Source organism: Aquarana catesbeiana, linkage group LG08 (genome assembly GCF_042186555.1).
Source record: "Aquarana catesbeiana isolate 2022-GZ linkage group LG08, ASM4218655v1, whole genome shotgun sequence".
In the NCBI taxonomy this organism is placed as follows: domain Eukaryota; kingdom Metazoa; phylum Chordata; class Amphibia; order Anura; family Ranidae; genus Aquarana; species Aquarana catesbeiana.
The window spans coordinates 286740163-286760191 of record NC_133331.1 but is presented as its reverse complement, the minus strand read 5'-3'; the positions used below and the strand labels follow the sequence as shown (position 1 = coordinate 286760191).

The following is a 20029-nucleotide window of genomic DNA, read 5'->3' as shown; positions in this document are numbered from 1 at the left end:
TGTGGGGTATTCCATCCATTGTCTCCTCCTGTTGTAAATATTTTTTTTATTATAAAAAAAATTATAGAATGTTCATCGTTCATATTTTACAGTTTGGAGTCATGTAAGTTGGTCTATCAGTCAACTGTTCCTCAGATCTCTGGCATGGAATTAGGTACAGTGATAACAGCAATGCAAGGATAGGAGTCAGATAAGATGTACAATGCAACAAAAGCCATTGACAATAATATGGTAAAGCATACAGAGGTTACATTAAGTCATGGAGATGGACCTTTCATATGGAGTACAGCATCTCTTCCTCATTTGTTTGGGAACATGGCGTAGCATTGAGGAATGGAGATGGACCTTTCATATGGTGTACAGTATCTCCTCCTCATTTGTTGGGAACATGACATTATATTGAGGAATGGAGATGGACCTTTCATATGGTATACAGTATCTCCTCCTCATTTGTTGGGAACACAACGTTATATTGAGGAATGGAGATGGACCTTTCATATGGTATACAGTATCTCCTCCTCATTTGTTGGGAACACAACGTTATATTGAGGAATGGAGATGGACCTTTCATATGGTGTACAGTATCTCCTCCTCATTTGTTGGGAACACGACGTTATATTGAGAAATGGAGATGGACCTTTTATATGGTATACAGTATCTCCTCCTCATTTGTTGGGAACATGACGTTATATTGTGGAGTGAAGATTGACCCTTCATATGGTGTACAATAGGGGCAACCTGGGGCCCTTCAGCTGTTGTGGAACTATATTTCCCATGAGGCATTGCAAAGCTGGCAGTTACAATTACTCCAAGAGGCACGATGGGACTTGTAGTTCTGCAACAGCTGGAGGGCCCCGGGTTGCCTACCCCTGGTGTACAGTATCTCCCATACATAACATGTAGTATAAAGTACAATGGATACTTTTCTATCACATCAGAACAAGACAATTGTATTCTTTTTATCATTTTTAATCAATCTGCATACTTAACCGTGATAATAATTAACTTAAATGTTAAAGAATGAACCTGAATTAAAAATGTGAATTGCTGAAATGTTTAAAAATATATAATACTTACCTGTATCATCTACAAAAGAGTCATTTTCGATAACTGTCACCATCATTTCAGCTTCCTTCATAGACAGGTGATTTCCCCTCACATACGTCTCTTCTTCCTCTTTGAAATCAATTTTTATAGCCATCACTTCTTCCTCCTAAAATCACAAAATGATTATGAGCACTATTATCATGAGACTGCATAGAGAAATATCATTAAACACAGTTTCCAGCCAGGTTTGAGTTTGCCATCCTCAGTCCCACCTACCTGATGATGGTGAGGGATGGCGTGATCTTCCTGTGTGGAATCCCGGGAATACAGAGGACGGGGACATCTCTGTGGTGGGTTCCCATTACTGGATCCAGCTGTAGGAAACACACACACTGACTGAATACATTGTTTCTATGTGTTTATCAGATGATGAGGGATCTAGGTGGACCCTCCGTACTGCTCTCTCCTTTACAATAAAGTCTCCTCTTACCCGGTGATGTGAGGGGCGGCTGATTCTCCATCATGACGTCCTTGTAGAGATCCTTGTGTCCTTCTATATACTCCCACTCCTTTATCACAATATCCCCTTCTTCTTTTATCTCTTCTTTGATAAGAACATTAAATTTGCTCCAGTTTTCGCTCTGAACAGAAGTATAAAACAAAATTTTAAAAATGCTTGAGAAGATACAGATCCATGGTGGAGCAAGATGGAACTTCCTGAACCACTGGTAAGCAATAGGCAATCAAAATACACATGAAAAACACACAATTTTTAAATTAAATATTAAACTCCTCCTAGGAGGATGTGTGAAGGGTGGCTAATTCTCTCATGACGTCCTTGTAGAGATCCTTGTGTCCTTCTAAATACTCCCACTCCTCCATGGAGAAATAGACAGTGACATCCTGACACCTTATAGGAACCTGACACACACAATGATACAGTCACCATCCAGACGCATCCCTTGTCTGTTACTGGATAATGTCCCAGAATTCACCGCTCACCTCTTCCATCAGGAGGTCAAGGATCTTCTGGGTGACATGTAAAATCTTCTGCTCATTGTTTCTTTCTGGAACCAGTAAGGAATGAAGAGGGACCATAATGGAGTTCTGTCCATCTCCTGATGTCTTCTTCACAACTATGTTATCCTGTGGGGAGAGATTAGCAATCACTATATACATTTCCCATGAAAAGAACTTACAGCTTCCTGCCATTATCGGCCCTCTTTTGCTATGATCTGGTCGATGGCATCTCGCATTCATATTTGCCTATGAGCCTTTGGATTGTTTCCATTCATAATGTATCAGATACTACCCTACTAAGACATTATCAGTCACAGTGCGGGACATCCAACAGCAACTTTATTGCTACATTTATGGTCCCTCTTTGTACTGATGTTAATGTGGGCCTAGTTATGAGGTCCTCCTTAAGATGTGGTGGTGTGAGATAATGAGAAAGGGACTTTTTAACATGGGGGAAGCCCTGACCTTAGATTAAGCACTGCGCAATGATGGGTGGGGTATGAATGTTCTATGGATCAGCTCATTGATAGTGATCAGAAAGGAATGAAAGCATAGGTTTTGTGCAAGGCTGGGCATAGAGGAACACTGTGCATTGAGAAGGAGCGGAGTCTGATCAGGCCTATGAGGATATCCTTTCAAGGCAAAGTGAGAGCAGTGCTGCAGCATACAAGTAATGTATAGCTGTGGTTTGGCAAGCTCTCCATTTTGTGGCAGACTACCTATCAGAAAAACAGAACTGAGATGTTATCTGTACCAAAAAGCCTACAGAGCACATGTAAGACGGTCACCCTATCAGTACTGTGAAGAAAAACAGAAGTCTGTCACCCCTTAGAAGATGCCTATGGTAGACTTTAGACAAGTGGTAGTCAACTTGAAAATACTAGAAGGACCCCACTGCACCATGCTGCCATTTGGTGTCCAACAGGTGGTGGACCCAACCCAGTCCATGGGGGACTGGCCATGTTTTGGTCACCAGGGTTTTTTGAACAGCTTGTTCTGTCACTATTTTTGTGCTGTTGGTAAGCTTTCATCTGAACCATGTCAGCTGTGCTTCATTCCTCTCATAGCCCAAACAGGAACACTGATGTGACCTGAATGGTCCTGTTTATGGCTGGAGCTTGTCTAAAATCCCTATTGAAAAGGACAGATTGTGCGTATCAGATATTGTTCTAATATTTTAAGGACAAAAGTCTCCAAAACTGAGTTTCAAAAAAATATCAGGCACCCCTGCCCTATTTCAACCTGAACTATGCAGTAAAATCGAAATATAACATACTTTATCCTAATGGGATACTAAAGAGGTGTAACCACATGTTAACCCTTACATATTCATAGAAAACCTTGCCTTAAAAAAATAGGAATTCTTAGTTCACATACATTGCAATGCACATTGAAGCTGGTCAACTGCATCAAAGTAATCCCTCTTGGGTCATCTGCCTTAAAGGGATCCTTTTTGGGCCAGCTGCATCGAAGGGATCCCTCTCGGGCCAGCCGCCTCAAAGGGATCCCTCTCGGGCCAGCCGCCTCAAAGGGATCCCTCTCGGGTCATCTGCCTTAAAGGGATCCCTTTTGGGCCAGCTGCCTCAAAGGGATCCCTCTCGGGCCAACTGCCTCAAAGGGATCCCTCTCGGGCCAACTGCCTCAAAGGGATCCCTCTCGGGCCAACTGCCTCAAAGGGATCCCTCTCGGGCCAGCTGCCTCAAAGGGGTCCCTCTCTGGCCAGCTGCCTCAAAGGGGTCCCTCTCTGGCCAGCTGCCTCAAAGGGGTCCCTCTCCTGCCAGCTGCCTCAAAGGAATCCCTCTCCTGCCAGCTGCCTCAAAGGGATCCCTCTCGGGCCAGCTGTCTCAAAGGGATCCCTCTCGGGCCAGCTGCCTCAAAGGGATCCCTCTCGGGCCAGCTGCCTCAAAGGGATCCCTCTCGGGCCAGCTGCCTCAAAGGGATCCCTCTCGGGCCAGCTGCCTCAAAGGGATCCCTCTCGGGCCAGCTGCCTCAAAGGGATCCCTCTCGGGCCAGCTACCTTAAAGGGATCCCTCTCGGGCCAGCTGCCTCAAAGGGATCCCTCTCGGGCCAGCTGCCTCAAAGGGATCCTTCTCGGGCCAGCTGCCTCAAAGGGATCCCTCTCGGGCCAGCTGCCTCAAAGGGATCCCTCTCGGGCCAGCTGCCTCAAAGGGATCCCTCTCGGGCCAGCTGCCTCAAAGGGGTCCCTCTCTGGCCAGCTGCCTCAAAGGGGTCCCTCTCCTGCCAGCTGCCTCAAAGGGATCCCTCTCGGGCCAGCTGCCTCAAAGGGATCCCTCTCGGGCCAGCTGCCTCAAAGGGATCCCTCTCGGGCCAGCTGCCTCAAAGGGATCCCTCTCGGGCCAGCTGCCTCAAAGGGATCCCTCTCGGGCCAGCTGCCTCAAAGGGATCCCTCTCGGGCCAGCTGCCTCAAAGGGATCCCTCTCGGGCCAGCTGCCTCAAAGGGATCCCTCTCGGGCCAGCTGCCTCAAAGGGATCCCTCTCGGGCCAGCTGCCTCAAAGGGATCCCTCTCGGGCCAGCTGCCTCAAAGGGATCCCTCTCGGGCCAGCTGCCTCAAAGGGATCCCTCTCGGGCCAGCTACCTTAAAGGGATCCCTCTCTGGCCAGCTGCCTCAAAGGGATCCCTCTCTGACCAGCTGCCTCAAAGGGATCCCTCTCTGGCCAACTGCGTCAAAGGGATCCCTTTTGGGCCAACTTCATCAAAGTGATCCATCTCTAGTAAATTCCATCAAAGTGATCCCTCTGTGGCCACTGGCCAACTGCATTAAAGTGATCCCTGTCTGGCCAACTGCCAATCTCTACTCTTCCTTGCAAATTGCCAATGTCCTACTTGCTAAATAGCATACTTTTAAGAGCACGATGGGGACATGTGATGGATGAGGACAGTTGACATAAGGGGGCACTGCGATTATGGTTGCCACCTCATCCCTTTAAACCCGAACCCATATTAATTACACAGGTTCTGTGGCTGATTAAGGTGGTAATTAAACTCACTTAGTGCCTTATCTGCATTTAATTAGTCTCAGAACCTGTGTAATTCATAGGTGTTCGAGTTTAAAGGGATGAGGTGGCAACTCTAACTGTGATATGGACACCAGATATAGCGAGACACTGTGATGGGGAGACCTGGGGGATGGGGACACCTGATATAAGGGGGTGCTCTAATGGGGACACCTGATGTATTGAGACACCTGATATAAGGGGGAGACCTGATACAGAGGGGTACTCTGATGGGGACACTTGATGTGTGGGGACAATGTGATAGGGACACCTGATGCAGGTTGGTAGGGGCCCCAGTGCATTACTTTGCCCAGGGACCCATGATGCTATTATGATAGCACTGCCTCTCTGGCCAGCTACGTGAAAGTGATCCCTCTCTGGTCAGTGTCTACTCTTCCTTGTAAATTGCCAAATTTCTACTTGCTAAATAGCATACTTTTAAGAGCATGGACATATAGTGCCAATATGGGGCAAATGGGCACAGCTGGAGCTGAGCTCCAGACCCAAACCCAGCATGTCTACAATGAGAGAAAACACACCGTTTTAGAGGGTGGACGTCACCGACAGGTAAAGATAGTGATCTATGCACGCAACCAAGCGTTCCCCCCCCCAAAACACCACAATAAACAAAATACAAAAGGGGTTACAGCACAAACAGCATAATACATCCTATTGAGAAATATTTTCACCCGTGATGCACGCATTTTTCTATTTAAATCTAATTGGAGTGATGTGTGAGTCTTGGGGAGCACTGTGAAATTTTGGGGTGAAAACCTTTATAAATAGACCCCTAAGTAAAATACAGTCGCAACGTTATTATTTTTTTAATAAGAAGCCACACACAGAGCTCTGCCTTTTGACCCCATTGATTTTCTCTAATTTCCTCCTACTAAAGTGTGTATTTAATTTGAAAAACTCAAATTATATATATATATATATATATATATATATATATATATATATATATAAATAATCTTAAAAATAAATAATAACAATAATAATAATAATAAAATTATTATTATTAAATAAAAAAAATACAACATATATTGAGTGTTAGCATTTTTCAATAATTTTGACAGCAAATAATTGTTTTAAATGCCCGGATTTCAGAAAATCTGTAAAGAAATGTGATGATTTAGCAGCTTGTCAAAGAAAGATTCTTTAGAAACAAAACATTTTGTAATTCTCCAGCTGTCAGGAACACACGTTCTGTAAAACTTTTGTCTTATAATTTTGTTGCCTGTATAACAATAAAAAATAAATATATATTTTATCCAGTTGTGAGTACAACAAAAATTGTTTAAAAAAAAAAAGTGTCTGGCAATTAAAATTTTCCAAAAAAAAACGTAAGAACAAAAAAACGTTGTCCATTAGACTCTTCCCAGGAAATCTGTTGCTGGAATAAAACTGGAGGAAAGTTATTTTTTTTTCTGGCCGGTATCAATCAAAAAATATGAACCAAACGTGTTGGCGGTGCTCCCAGAATCCTCCTCACCTCCCCGGTCAGCAAGTAGATGATCTCCAGGGTGAGCTGTAATATCCTCTCCGTCAGGTTGGTGCAGTTTGCCTCCATTGCTCGCACTCTGTGCCATTCACTTCCAGTAACAATAGTGCCCATCCCCCCCAATGCTCAGCATTATGGGTAAAAAGCAGTCTCTTCTGTGATTGGTTCTTCTCGGCCATTTTGTTGTAGACCAGAAGATCTGGAGGAACATACTCTAGATACATACTCTATAGCACCATAGACTAATGCTCAAACCTAAGTGAGGACATCTGTTGATAGCCACCAAAAATGACCACCACCGAATGAAGTTCTTAGGCATACGACATGTTCGTTTAGTTGCATACCAACATATCTTTGTATATACAGTATATATATATATATATATATATATATAAGCTTCATTGATTCCATACAGAAACGAGAAAGTGGTACCAAGTGTTGGAGTTCTCTGCTGCTCCAATGACATCAACTCCACCTTCGTAAGAGTTTTGCAATGCAAAATGATAATATGCTTTAGGTTGTCCACATTTAGTGTTTGCAGCCAAGCCACTCCGAGCTCTGTTTATGCCATCCGGGTTCAATAGGTTTCCCTTAAACCCAAGGACATGGTTTACTTCACCTTCTTCTGAAGAGTGATCTCCAGTAGAAGGAGCGCGAAATTACAAGGTATGGAGTTCTGAATATTTTTTCCTGTCCTTAGCCAATCACTGAGGGGTGTATGCCACTGATGTGACCCGGGGATAGGGAAAAATATTTGAACTGACCATCCAGAAGGGTACTTGGTAGACAAGTGCGATTCGTTTCGTTACGAATTTCGGATGAAATTTTTGTTATTCGGACCTTTGGATGTATCCGAATTTCCAAATTACAATAGTAATGAATCTGTAATAAATTAGAACGAAAATAGATCCGAATTAGAATTTGAATATAAATTTGAATTCGAAATGGTAACATATTACAATAAATACAGTAAGGTATAAAAGTGAAATAAGATGATTACTCTGACTTAGGTTGCCTAATAGAATAGAATAGAATAAAATAGAATAGAAAATAATAGAATTAAAAATAGTTTAATAAAACAGAATAGAATAAAACAGACTATAATAGAATAGAAAATAAAAGAATAGAATAAAACAGAATAGAATAGAAAATAAAAGAATAGAATTGTAAATAAAAGAATAGAATGGAATAGAGTAGAATAGAATAGTGTAGAATAAAATAAATATATAAATATAAATATAAAAAAATAAAGAATATAGCCATTGAATAGAATGGAGTGGAATACAATAGAATATAATAGAATATAAAAGAATATAATAGAATAGAAAAAAAGAATAGAATAGAAAAAATAGAATAGATTAGAATAGAATGAAATAGAAGAAAAAAGAATGAATACAGCAGTTGAAATGAATATAATAGAGCAGAATAGAATAGTATAAAACAGACTAGCATATAAAATAAAATAATAGAATAGAATAGAAAATACAAGATTAGAATAGAAAAAAATAGAATAGAGTAGAATTGATTAGAATAGAATAAAATAGAACGAATACAGCCGTTGAAAGGACTAGAATAGAGTAGAATAGAATAAAACAGACTAGAATAGAATAGAAAAATAAAAGAATAGAATAGATTGAAACAGAATAGAATAGCAAATAAAAGAATAGAATAGATTAGAATAGAATAGAATGAATAAAGCTGTCTTCTAAAATTCGTTTTTCGAATTTAAAATTTCGAAAATTCTAACTTTGAATCGATTTGAAAATAACTAATATAGTAAACCAATCTCAATATAGGAAAGGAATTCCGATAACGAATCATTCTAACATAACGAATATGATGAAACAAAACACATTTTTGCACACCTCTAGTTTTCACCTCGCAGGCTCTGCCTGGTCAGGATGTGTGTTTAGTAGGGTCCAGGATTTGCCGAAAGAAATTGGTCCTTGAGAGGTCCTTGCCTCCAAAGTCTGTCTGGGGAGGGTTTAGCTGAAGAGAGGTCCAATATTTGCTCCCTAGACTCTTTGCCTGGGGGAGGAGGCTGAAGCCAAAGAAGAATTCTGTTCTGATAATTGCTCATCTGGGCTTAAAGGTCCACAACTAAACTGTAAGATCGGTCTGAAGAATCCTAACCTGGTCTGAGGCAGAGGTCGTAGATATTTATAGGTAGGCACCCGCCTGGGTCTACAGAGTTCACATTAGCCTGTGGCAGAACCATAAAGAGTTCACCTGTCAAAAAGGCATAAAGATACTACTTTTGAAAACTGAGGATTTTTACTGAGATACAGTAGAATTTTCAAAGGTAGATTACAGGGTAACCACAAAGTATGTACACAGAGGTATTTATTAATGGAGTTGTTAAGGTAAGCGGTTAGGTACTTCATCTTCTTTAATTCCCAGATCCTTGTGTGAAGTTCCATCAAGGAAGGGAGCTCTGTGCAATTGCATTTGAGGGCAACTAGGCAACTGGCTCCTGACAATGTATGCGTCAGTAGCTTTTTGGGAAGTTTTAGATAATGCACAAGGTGAAAGCCCCAAAAGAAAAGTTATTCTTAATATTATATCGTCCATCCCATGTCCTCCTCTAGTTGCAACTCCTTCTCCTCCAGTTGCATCTCCTCCATTCTATGTCCTACTCCAGTCCCATCTTCTTCATGCCATGTCCTCCTCCTTCTCTATTCATTCCATGCCCTCCTTCTCCAGTCCCATCTCCCCATCCCATGCCCTCCTCTTCCAGTCTCATCTCCCTTATCCCATGTTCTCCTCATCTCCATTCTTTGTCCTCCTCCTCCTCCAGTCCCATCTCCCCCATCCCATGTTCTCCTCCTCCATCCCATGTCCTCTTCCTCCTCTGTCCCATGTCCTCCTTCTCTTCCAGTTCCTCCTCCTGCAGTCCCATCTCCTCCACCCCATGTCCTCCTCTTCCTCCAGTCCCATCTCCTGCATCCCATGTTATCCTCCTCCTCCAGTCCCACGTCCTCATCCTCCTGCAGTCTCATTTCCTCCATCCCATGTCCTCCTCCAGTTCCATCTCCTCCATCCCATGTCCTCCTCCTCCAGTCCCATCGTCTTCATTCCATGCCCTCCTCCTTCTCCATTCATTCCATGTCCTCCTTCTCCAGTCCCATCTCCCCATCCCATGCCCTCCTCTTTCAGTCTCATCTCCCTTATCCCTTGTTCTCCTCATCTCCACCCTTTGTCCTCCTCCTCCTCCAGTCCCATCTCCCACATCCCATGTTCTCCTCCTCCATCCCATGTCCTCTTCCTCCCCCATCCCATGTCCTCATCCTGCAGTCCCATCTCCTCCACCCCATGTCCTCCTCTTCCTCCAGTCCCATCTCCTCCATCCCATGTCATCCCCCTCCTCCAGTTCCATCTCCTCCACCCCCTGCAGTCTCATTTCCTCCATCCCATGTCCTCCTCCTCCTCCAGTTCCATCTACTCCATCCTATATCCTCCTCCTCCAGTGACCAGATGTGACTGTCTGATGATACTGTGTTGGTTTAACCTTTTCCTGGCTCCGAAGGGCCACTGAGTGACCTAAGTGGTGGCAAAGAAGAGGAAGACTATGTGATCAAGAAGGTAGCTGGAGAAACTACTGCACTGTGCTGCCGGAGCTATGAATGTGAGTTAGGGACCTTTGATTATAAACTCTGTGAGGGCAGGGACTGATGTGAATGTACAATATATGTGTTAAGCGATGTGTAAATTGATGGTGCTATAAAAGCACCTCTCATAATAATAGGTTGCGTCGGGTGGTGCAACCTTTGTTGATACTGGACTACAAATGCAACCATGGAGAAGTCTGGCCCTGTGCACCATGAGTGGGTATGAGATTGCGGTAATTGCATGTGAAAAATGTAGGCTTTTGGCTGATATCAAACCTTGGAACCAGTGCCACCACTACAGTGACTTTCCGCTATCAGTGCTACAACCTCATTTAACACCAGAAGTATTAAGAATGGACTGGACACACCATTAAGGAGTTTGTGACTGCCACGACCTCCATCAGAATTTATTGTGCATCATCTGGGATATGCCCTGGCCTTCCAATGCCATGGTTGAGTCCTGCAAGTACAACTGCTTGTGATGTAGAAAAACCAAGGAGCAGTCCTTCACCTGGGGAGGACATCTGTGAAGAACTACCTAGTATCCTTAATGTCTCTAGTGCCTTAATCTTTACTCTGGCCCCTTCCCAGGTTATCCCAGTGAAGACTCTATTGCCTTAAGCCTTGCCCTGGCCCCTTCCCAGGTTGTCCAAGTGAAGACCCTAGTGTCTAGTGCCTTAAGTCTAGCTCTGGCCCCTTCCTAGGTTGGCCCAACGAAGACTCTAGTGTCTCTAGTGCCTTAAGCCTTGCTCTGGCCCCTTCCCTGGTTGTCCCAGCGAAGACCCTAGTGTCTCTAGTACCTTAAACCTTGCCCTGGCCCCTTCCCAGGTTGTCCCAGCGAAGACCCTAGTGTCTCTAGTGCCTTTAGCCTTGCTCTGGCCCCTTCCCAGGTTGTCCCAGCGAAGACTCTAGGAAACTCAGAGCATTAGCCACCCGTCTTTAGTTGAGAGAGTAAGTAAAACTGCATAAAGACAATTTTTCTCAATTGGGGATCCCACTTGTAGTTTCTGGGCCCGGCTGAGCATGTCAAACTGGTCATCAGATCAGTAGCTTCACATGTACCCAACGGTGGTACATTGCCATTGCTGTAACAACAGCTCCAAGAGCGGGGGAGCTGCTGCATCAAAATTTCCCTGTGCATCATTATGGGGGCTTGCCACCCATCTTTCCTCTATACAGACTGCAGTATGAGTGTAAAGCCCCAAGCCCCTGACCAAAACCTTCTCTTTCATTTTGAATAAGCTGAAAAAGGACCAAGACAATTGTGTGATTCCCTCTCTGTCGCAGCCTCTTTTTATCATCCACTGCTATTTCTCCATGGTGAGTACCCATACCTTCTGACATCCACAGGCCAACAGACCAGATACTCGGGCTCCCATGTCCTTCTTCAGCTCTGCCAGAATGTTCAGTAGATAATCTATTTACCATCTCAAAAACACATAGCCTTCTCCAAAGGCCAAATTCCAAAAGTTACCCTCGTAACATTTGCTGATGAAGAATGAGTAATTGTGATTAGTGGTAACAGTACATGAAACGAAACTCCACACCATGGTTTACCAAAGAAAACTTTATTTTATTGCTGTCCCGTTATGAATGTCTTTATGTAGCCTGGGAACCCACCACCGTTCCCAGAGAACTTCAGTAATTTTAAGTGGAGATCCAGCTAATTTTTTTCCCAATTTTTGACAGCATGGAGAAGGTGGGAGCCTCTATCCGGTTATTGTTATCGGTATCCCTGTTGAGGAAACATTCCTGACTTCTTGTCCCAGTGACATTGGGACAGAAAGGAAAAATCCCTACAACAGACAAGGGCAAAAACTTTTATTTTTAAAAAGATGCACAATAAATTATTCATTTAAAATTTGCATAAAAACTAAAATATTCCATATAGGTTGGCTGATCTTTTCAGACTGCCCCATCTTTATTCTATGGACATAACGATTCAGCCTATAAAACGCCATGATAAGTTTCTCGGTGGCTTCAGGTGGTGTGTGTTCTCTGGTTGACAAATAGTGTGGTATGTGTTTTTTGGTGGACAATTAGTGTCGCTTTCTCCTCAAAACATTTTCCACAATCTGAACAGGAAAACGGCTTCTCGACAGTTTGGTTTCCTGGGGAAACATTTGCTGCACTTAAAAGGGGAAAAGGGCTTCTCGTCGGTGTGGTGTGTGTTCTCTGGTGGATAATTAGAGTCACTTTCTGCGCAAAACATTTGCCGCAATCTAAACAGGAAAATGGCTTCTCGCCGGTGTGAATTCTCATGTGTTTGTCACGGTTTCCTTTACTGGGGAAGCATTTGCCGCACTCAGAACAGGAGAAGGGCTTCTCGCCGGTGTGGACTACCTGGTGTGTATTGAGTTGTGATTTCTGGGCGAAAGACTTTCCACACACAGAACACGAGAAAGGCTTTTCCCCGGTGTGGGTTCTCTGGTGTCGAATGAGTTCTCGTCTATTTTTAAAGGACTTCTTGCAATCAGAACATGAAAAAGGTGGCTCACCAGTGTGACTTCTCTGGTGCACAAGAAGATCATATTTTCTTATGAATGATTTTTCACAGTCAGGGCAAGAGAAGATCTCCTTACCGGTGTGACCCCTTTGATGTACGTGGAGTTCAGATCTCTTTTCAAATGACTTGCCGCACTCTGAACAGGACAAGGAAGCCTTATTTTCATGAAGTTCTGCATGTCGATCAAGACAAAATTTCACTTTGAAGCACTTGCCACAATCCTGACAAGGAAATGGGCGCTCATCGGTATGAGTTCGCTGGTGCATAATGAGAGAACGTTTCTGGGTGAAACTTTTCCCGCACTCCGAACACAAAAATGGACCCTTCCCTGTATGCATCTTTTCAGTAACGGGGCTTGATTTTGGAGAATATTGTGCATTACTGTTATCATCTTCAGTAAAATCAGGAGATAAAACAAGTAGTTCATCTGAGGTATTCCAGCCATCATGGCTGCCTGTTGGAAATAATGTTTTAAGTAATGATTAAAAAATGCTCATTGTACATGTTTTGCAATCTGGAGTCAAATATGTTGTTCTAGTATTCAGCTATTTACCATAACTAGAAATCATGAGCTCATTTGTTGGGAACATGACATTATACTGATGAATGAAGATGGACCTTTCATATGGTGTACAGTATCTCCTCCTCATTTGTTGGGAACATGACGTTATATTGAAGAATGGAGATGGACCTTTCATATGGTGTACAGTATCTCCTCCTCATTTGTTGGGAACATGACATTATATGGAGGAATGGAGATGGACCTTCTATATGCTGTACAGTATCTCCACCTCATTTATTGGGAACATTTGATTATATTGTGAAATTGAGATGAAGCTTTTATGTGCATCTCCACTGAATTTGTTGGAAACATTAGGTAGTGTGGTAAATGCAATGATTACATTTTCTTAGTGAGGCCTAGAGATTGGTGTACCATATGGCGTGGGACATCTCCACCTTATTTGTTGCCATCCCTGATGATGTGGTGCAATGCATGCGCTGTAGAGTACTCCACGGTCTCCTGGGGACAAGGTATACTGTATGTGATTTTTTCCCTAAGAATCAGTTCCTTTTGGGAGGCTCCTTTTACAGTATCTGGGGCCACCGAAACAGGTATTTAAAGGATCCATTGTCATTGGGAGACTGAAAAATCTAAGACCACCATTTGCTCTACTCTAACTAGAGGTTGTCACTGAAACACAAGCGCTGACTTGGATATTACCTGGAGGCTGCTACTAGAGAAATTAGTCAATATTGTCACTGACAGGAGAATGCCAGATGTGCTTTTGCCATTCTTAGGTATTATGTATGAACCCTCTATTCTCCTCTCCCCCTACACATTGAGCCAATAGATTTTGCAAAAGATATGGAGGCCTTGAAGTGGTTCTGATGGTTGCTACTGGTGGATGGGTAAAGTGTTTTGGTGCAGCTACCGGATGGGTCAACCAACAACACCTTCAGGGGTCATTGCTACATGTGAAGTGCTGTATTTTATGTATGTAATACTTACCTGTGCTGATATCTAAAGAAGATTCCTCCTTTGTAATTGTCACCATCATTTCAGCTTCCTTCATTGACAGCTGGTCACCTCTCACATACATATCTTCTTGTTCCTCTTTAACCTCAATTTTTACATCAATCACTTCTTCCCCCTAAAATCACATAAAGATTGTGAGCACTATTATCCAAAGACTACATAAAAGAGTATACTCTAATATAGTTCAGAGACAAGTTTAAGTCTGATACCCTCAGTCCTACCTACCGAATCATGGAGAGGGATCTCCTGATCTTCCTGTGTGGAATCCCGGGAATACAGAGGATGGGGACATCTCTCTGGTGGGTTCCCATTACTGGATCCATCTGTAGGAAACACACACACTGACTGAATACATTGTTTCTATGTGTTTATCAGATGATGGGGGATCGAGGATGATCCTCCGTACTGGTCTTATAAAGTCTCCTCTTACCCAGTGATGGGAGGGGAGGCCAGTCTTCCATCATGACATCCTTATAGAGATCCTTGTGTTCTTCTAAATACTCCCACTCCTTCATGGAGAAATAGACAGTGACATCCTGACACCTCATAGGAACCTGACATACACAATGATACAGTCACCATCCAGACACATTCCTTGTCTGTTACTGGATAATGTCCCAGAATTCCCACCACCGCTCACCTCTCCTGTCAGCAAATCAATGATTTTCTGGGTGACTTCTAGAATCTTCTTATCATTGCTTAACTCTGAAATCAGTAAGGAATGTAGAGGAACCATAATTGAATCCTGTCCATCTCCTGGTGTCTTCTCCACTACTATGTTATCCTGTAGAAGGAGCATATTAATTACAATATACTGTACATTTCCCACCCATATGAGTCGCCTACTGAAACTTATACCTAGTGGAGCTTTGGGCCACAACATTTTTTTCCTCATGTTTGGAACTCAGCCTTTGAGTTGTTTTTTTGGTTACAATGTATTATCAACTACTACTCTGCTTCAACAATATTGGGTAAGGGGTGCAGGCAATGAAAGATTGAAGGGTGTAGGAGTAGTGGGTTTGAGAGAAGAGGGTGAAGGCATGGTGCATATTGAGGGCAGGGGGAGCAGACGCTATGGGTGACAAAGTGGTTGGATGACATTGTTCTCTGAGCCCTGACAGTTTGCAGAGTATAGTAAGGGTTCAGAGATCAATGAGGACTAATTCCCCCCCACTGGCAAAACAAAAGTCAATTTTTTTATAGTTTTAATAGGGATAAGAGTGATGTCATGTGACCTCCTAGAATCCACCTCACCTCTCCGGTCAGGTCTGTGTTTTATTAATAGAGATAAGAGTGATGTCATGTGACCTCCTAGAATCCGCCTCATCCCTCCTGTCAGGTGTGTTTTATTAATAGAGATAAAAGTGATGTCATGTGACCTCCCAGAATCCTCCTCACCTCTCCGGTCACATGTGTGTTTTATTAATAGAGATAAGAGTGATGTCATGTGACCTCCCAGAATCCTCCTCACCTCTCCGGTCAGCAGGTAGATGATCTCAAGAGTGAGGTCTAATATCCTCTCTGCCGTTTGACTCCGCTCTTTCTCCATTATTAGTCAAGTGACCTAAGTAGAGGTAGAAAAACATGAAATTAAAAAAATATAAACAGTTGTTTAGATTTAAAAAAAAAAACACTTCGTGGTCACCTTTCTGTGTTAGGAAAAAAGTGGTCCATTCATTCAGATCTTTGGATGTTAGGGCTTGTGTTAATGGGCTTTTTGTAGACGTGTTTTGCATTTCCATACAAGTCTACAGGGATGCAAACCCTGCTTGAAGCAGGTCAAAAGAAGGTCCACTGCAGGTCAGAAAGAGGTCAACCATAGGCCAGAAGGAGGTCAACTGCAGGTCAGATGTAGATCACCTACAGGTCATAAGGTGGTCATCTGCAGGCAAGAAGGAAGTCAACTGCAGGTCAGATGGTAGTCATTTGCAGGCCAGAAAGTCAACTGCAGGTTAGATGGTAGTCATTTTCAGGCCAGAAGGAGGTCAATTGCAGGTCAGAAGATCAACTGCAGATCAGGAGGTTGTCAATTGCAGGTTGGAAGGAGATCAACTGCAGGTCAGAAGGTGGTCAACTGTAGGTCAGAAGGTGGTTAATCACAGGCCAGAAGGAGGTCAACTGCAAGTCAGAAGGTGGTTAACCGCAGGCCAGGAGGTCATAAACTGCAAGTCAGAAGGTAGTCATTTGAAAGCCAGAATTGCAGGTCACAAGGAGATCAACAGGTGGTCAATTGCAGGTCGAAAGGAGATCAACTGCAGGTCAGAATGTGGTCAACTGCAAGTCAGAAGATGGTTAATTGCAGGCCAGAAGCAGGTCAACTGCAGGTCAGAAGTTTGTTAACCGCAGGCCAGGAGGCCATCAACTTCAGGTCAGAAGGTAGTCGTCTGCAGGCCAGAAGGAGGTCAATTGTAGGTAAGAAGGCGGTCAAATGCAGGCCAGAAGGAAGTCAACTGCAAGTCAGAAGATAGTCATCTGCAGGCAGAAAGGAGGTCAACTGCAGGTCAGAATGAAGTCAGCTACAGGCCAGAAGGAGATTAGCTGCCAGACAGAAGGAGGTCAACTGTAGGTCAGAAGGTGGTCCATTGCATGTCAGAAGATCAACTGTAGGTCAGAAGGAGGTAAATTCGCAGGTCAGAAGGGGTCCATTGCAGGTCAGAAGATCAATTGCAGGTCAGAAGGAGGTTAACTGCAGCACAGAAGATGGTCCATTGCAGGTCAGACAGAGGTAAACTGCAGGTCAGAAGGTGGTCCATTGCAGGTCAGAAATATATCTGCTGAAAGTCATAAGGTGGTAAACTACAGGCCATAAGGAGGTCACCTTTTCTACTACAAGCATTTCTCTAAGGTAGCACTTCGGAACAAATGGGCTGCCAATGTGCCAGAATGTCCTAAAAAGTCTGAGAAATCACAACTCATTTATAAAACACGATAGCGCCTGGCCATGCATTGTGGCGCACTACATGTGTGTTCCCTTAGGATGCCATTCAGAATGAAACTAACGTACATTGTGGTGAAGCAAAGATGTGAATGGGCCCCTAATGCAAGAAACACATGAGAGCACCAATGTTTTGCACAGTCACATAAACCGGCCATACATCTGGCGTCTGCACCCCTTTAACACGTATCGATAGGCATGGGGGGGGGGGGGGGTTAAAATTTGAAGGGGGCTCATAGAAATCAGGATACCTGACAGGTGTATGTATGTAAACATGACTAGATGAAGTAGGTTTAGAAATCAAGCATGGGGACAGAAGGTAATGTACAATACATAGTGACCCCACTCACATGATCACATGACCCCCCCCCCCATTCCAATCCAGACAGTGCTGGGACCCCGTTCTCTCATAATAAGAAGACATTATTACCTCCTCCTCATTGGGAACACACTCTCCAGCCAAACAACCCCTCCAGGAGGTGTCCTGAGCTAAAATCACACCCCCCACCCCTCCTTTTCTACTCTTTCGGTCTACAACAAAATGGCCGCCGTCCCTTCCTGCACTGAGGACACTTCCTCCTCTTACATAACAAACTGTCTCCCTCTAGTGGTGGACGCTGTGTGTCACTGTCTAAAGAGTTGTCCACCTGTCGCTATGGCAACCAGAAAGCAGCTGAGCGGCTGTGAAACGCACAGGGCGAAAGTGAAGGAGCCACAAGGCGGAAGTAGGAGGAGTAGTTCAGGGACAAGGGAATAATTGGCTGGGATGTGCGCGTATATGGGGAGGTGAGTAGGCGGGGTCTGACCAGATGTTTATTGAAAGAGGAGTGTGGTATGGAGGCGAGGAGGGCGGAGTGTTTAGCGGGGAGGCGGGCTTAGTGTGCGCTGTGCTGTTTCCTATTTTACCCCCCCTCCCCGGAACCAGAACACATGACTTCACGTGCGCGCTTTATTTTGTTCCCCCATTGGCAAACCGGAAGTTAGACTTTTTCTATTTTAATAATTATATATATATATATATATATATATATATATATATATAAATATACATACATACATACATATATTTAAATTTTTTTTTATATATATAATTTTTTTCTGTAGTAAAAACAAAGTACACAACACTTTGTAAAATAACATGGAGGATTTCCTTAACCACTTAAGGACCGGGCCTATTTTGTGCACTTGTTTACAAGTTAAAATCATTTTATTTTTGCTAGAAAATTACTTCGAACCCCCAAACATTATATATTTATTTTTTCAGACACCCTAAGGAATAAAATGTCGGTCATTGCAATACTTTTTGTCACGCCATATTTGTGCAGCGGTCTTAGCAACGCAATTTTATTTTGGAAAAATACACTTTTTTGAATTAAAAAAAAGAAGAAAACAGTAAAGTTAGCCCAATTTGTTTTATATTATGCCGAGTAAATTGATACCCAACATGTCACGCTTCAAAATTGCACCCGCTCGGGGAACGGCGACAAACTTTGACCCTTAAAAGTCTCCATAAGCGACGTTTAAAAATTTCTAAAGGTTAACAGTTTTGAGTTACAGAGGAGGTCTAGGGCTAGAATTATTGCTCTCGCTCTAACGATCACGGCGATACCTCACATGTGTGGTTTGAATGCCGTTTACATATACGAGCGCGACTTACATGTGCGTTCTCTTCTGCACGCGAGCTCGGCGGGGAGCTTTAAAAAAAAAAAAAATTACTATTTATTTTACTTTTTATTTTTATTTTTAAAAAACATTTTTTGGATCACTTTTATTCCTATTACAAGGAATGTAAACATCCCTTTGTAATAGAAAAAAAGCATGACAGGACCTCTTTAAGGTGAGATCTGGGGTCAAGAAGACCTCAGATCTCACATTTACACTTAAATGCAACAAAAAAAAAAAAAAGAAGAAAAAAGTCTTTTTTTTTCATTAATAAAAAAAAAAGTTTTTTTAAAGCGGAGTTGCACCGATTTTTTTTTAAAGTCAGCAGCTACAAATACTGCAGCTGCTGACTTTTAATATATGGACACTTACCTGTCCAGGGCGCCCGTGATGTCGGCAGCCGAAGCCGATCTGTCCCTCGGCTGTCGGGTGCTGCCGCCATCTTCGGTAGGGGAATCAGGAAGCCTTGCAGCTCCACTTCCTGGTTCCCTACTGCGCATGCGCGACTCGCGCTGCGCTATCCCACTGGTCCCTGCTGTGTTCTGGGACCTGTGTGTCGGAGAAGGCGCCGGAAGTGGCGTAGATACCCGCGGGTGGCTAGGGTATCTATGCCTGGAAGTGGGAGCAAAATACCTGTATTAGACAGGTATCTGCTCCCTCCTCCCCCCTGAAAGGTGCCAAATGTGACACCGGATGGGGGGAGCAACCGGAAAAGCGGAAGTTCCATTTTTAGGTGGAACTCCACTTTAAGGCCATTGGGCGTAAGTGACGTTTGACGTCGTTTCCGTCATCCAACGTCATTGAGTCGAGTGGGGGTCATCATTCCCTCACTCGGCACGGTGCCTCAGAGGGGAAAGGATCAGATCGTCTCTGCCGCTACCGACGGCTCTGGTAAGCGGCGGAGATGACCGGAACGTGGCGGGAGGGGAGTGGACACCTCTCCCGCCACCGATAAAAGTGATCTTGTGGTGAATCCACCGCGTTGACCTGGAAGCGGACCGCCCGCATTTTAAGAATATACTGGGGTTATGGCAGCTATCTGCTGCCATAATGGTTTTCAACATCAAAGTACCGACGTATAACGACGGCGGGCGGTCCAGGAGTGGTTAAAGTGGAACTAAACCATCTTTTAATTTTTTTTTTTTATAAGAGAAGCTCCAAACACACCACATGTCCTTAAAAATGTCCCTGTCAC

At 43.5% G+C, this 20029-nt stretch overlaps 2 protein-coding genes across 2 annotated transcripts in view; both read right to left on the bottom strand.

Annotated features, from left to right (window-relative positions):
* The window catches only part of LOC141106769 (uncharacterized), a 70667-nt gene extending 63931 nt beyond the window's left edge, over positions 1-6736 (bottom strand). The window contains exons 1-3 of the mRNA XM_073597696.1: positions 6578-6736; positions 2050-2193; positions 1538-1688 (exon numbers count right to left, since the gene is read on the bottom strand). Of these exons, the coding sequence (XP_073453797.1) occupies positions 1538-1688; positions 2050-2193; positions 6578-6700 (418 nt within the window). The 5' untranslated portion in view covers positions 6701-6736. The remainder of the gene's footprint in view (positions 1-1537; positions 1689-2049; positions 2194-6577) is intronic.
* A 5120-nt stretch (positions 6737-11856) lies between these two features.
* Positions 11857-17713, bottom strand: LOC141106606 (uncharacterized). Its single transcript, XM_073597518.1, has 7 exons — positions 17603-17713; positions 15709-15801; positions 14878-15021; positions 14668-14791; positions 14463-14560; positions 14211-14352; positions 11857-13154 (listed from the first exon to the last, which is right to left on the bottom strand). The coding sequence occupies exons 2-7, from the start codon at positions 15784-15786 to the stop codon at positions 12175-12177; spliced, it is 1566 nt and encodes a 521-aa protein (XP_073453619.1). The 5' UTR covers positions 15787-15801; positions 17603-17713; the 3' UTR covers positions 11857-12174.
* Between the last annotated feature and the right edge of the window lie 2316 nt (positions 17714-20029).

Excerpts from the sequence above, each read along its gene's own strand:
- LOC141106606 (XM_073597518.1), bottom strand. The coding sequence starts at position 15,786 with ATGGAGAAAGAGCGGAGTCAAACGGCAGAGAGGATATTAGACCTCACT. Across the intron at positions 14,792-14,877 it reads TTGATTTGCTGACAGGAGAG|GTTCCTATGAGGTGTCAGGA; the intron begins GTGAGCGGTGGT and ends TGTGTATGTCAG. Across the intron at positions 14,561-14,667 it reads GCCTCCCCTCCCATCACTGG|ATGGATCCAGTAATGGGAAC; the intron begins GTAAGAGGAGAC and ends TGTTTCCTACAG.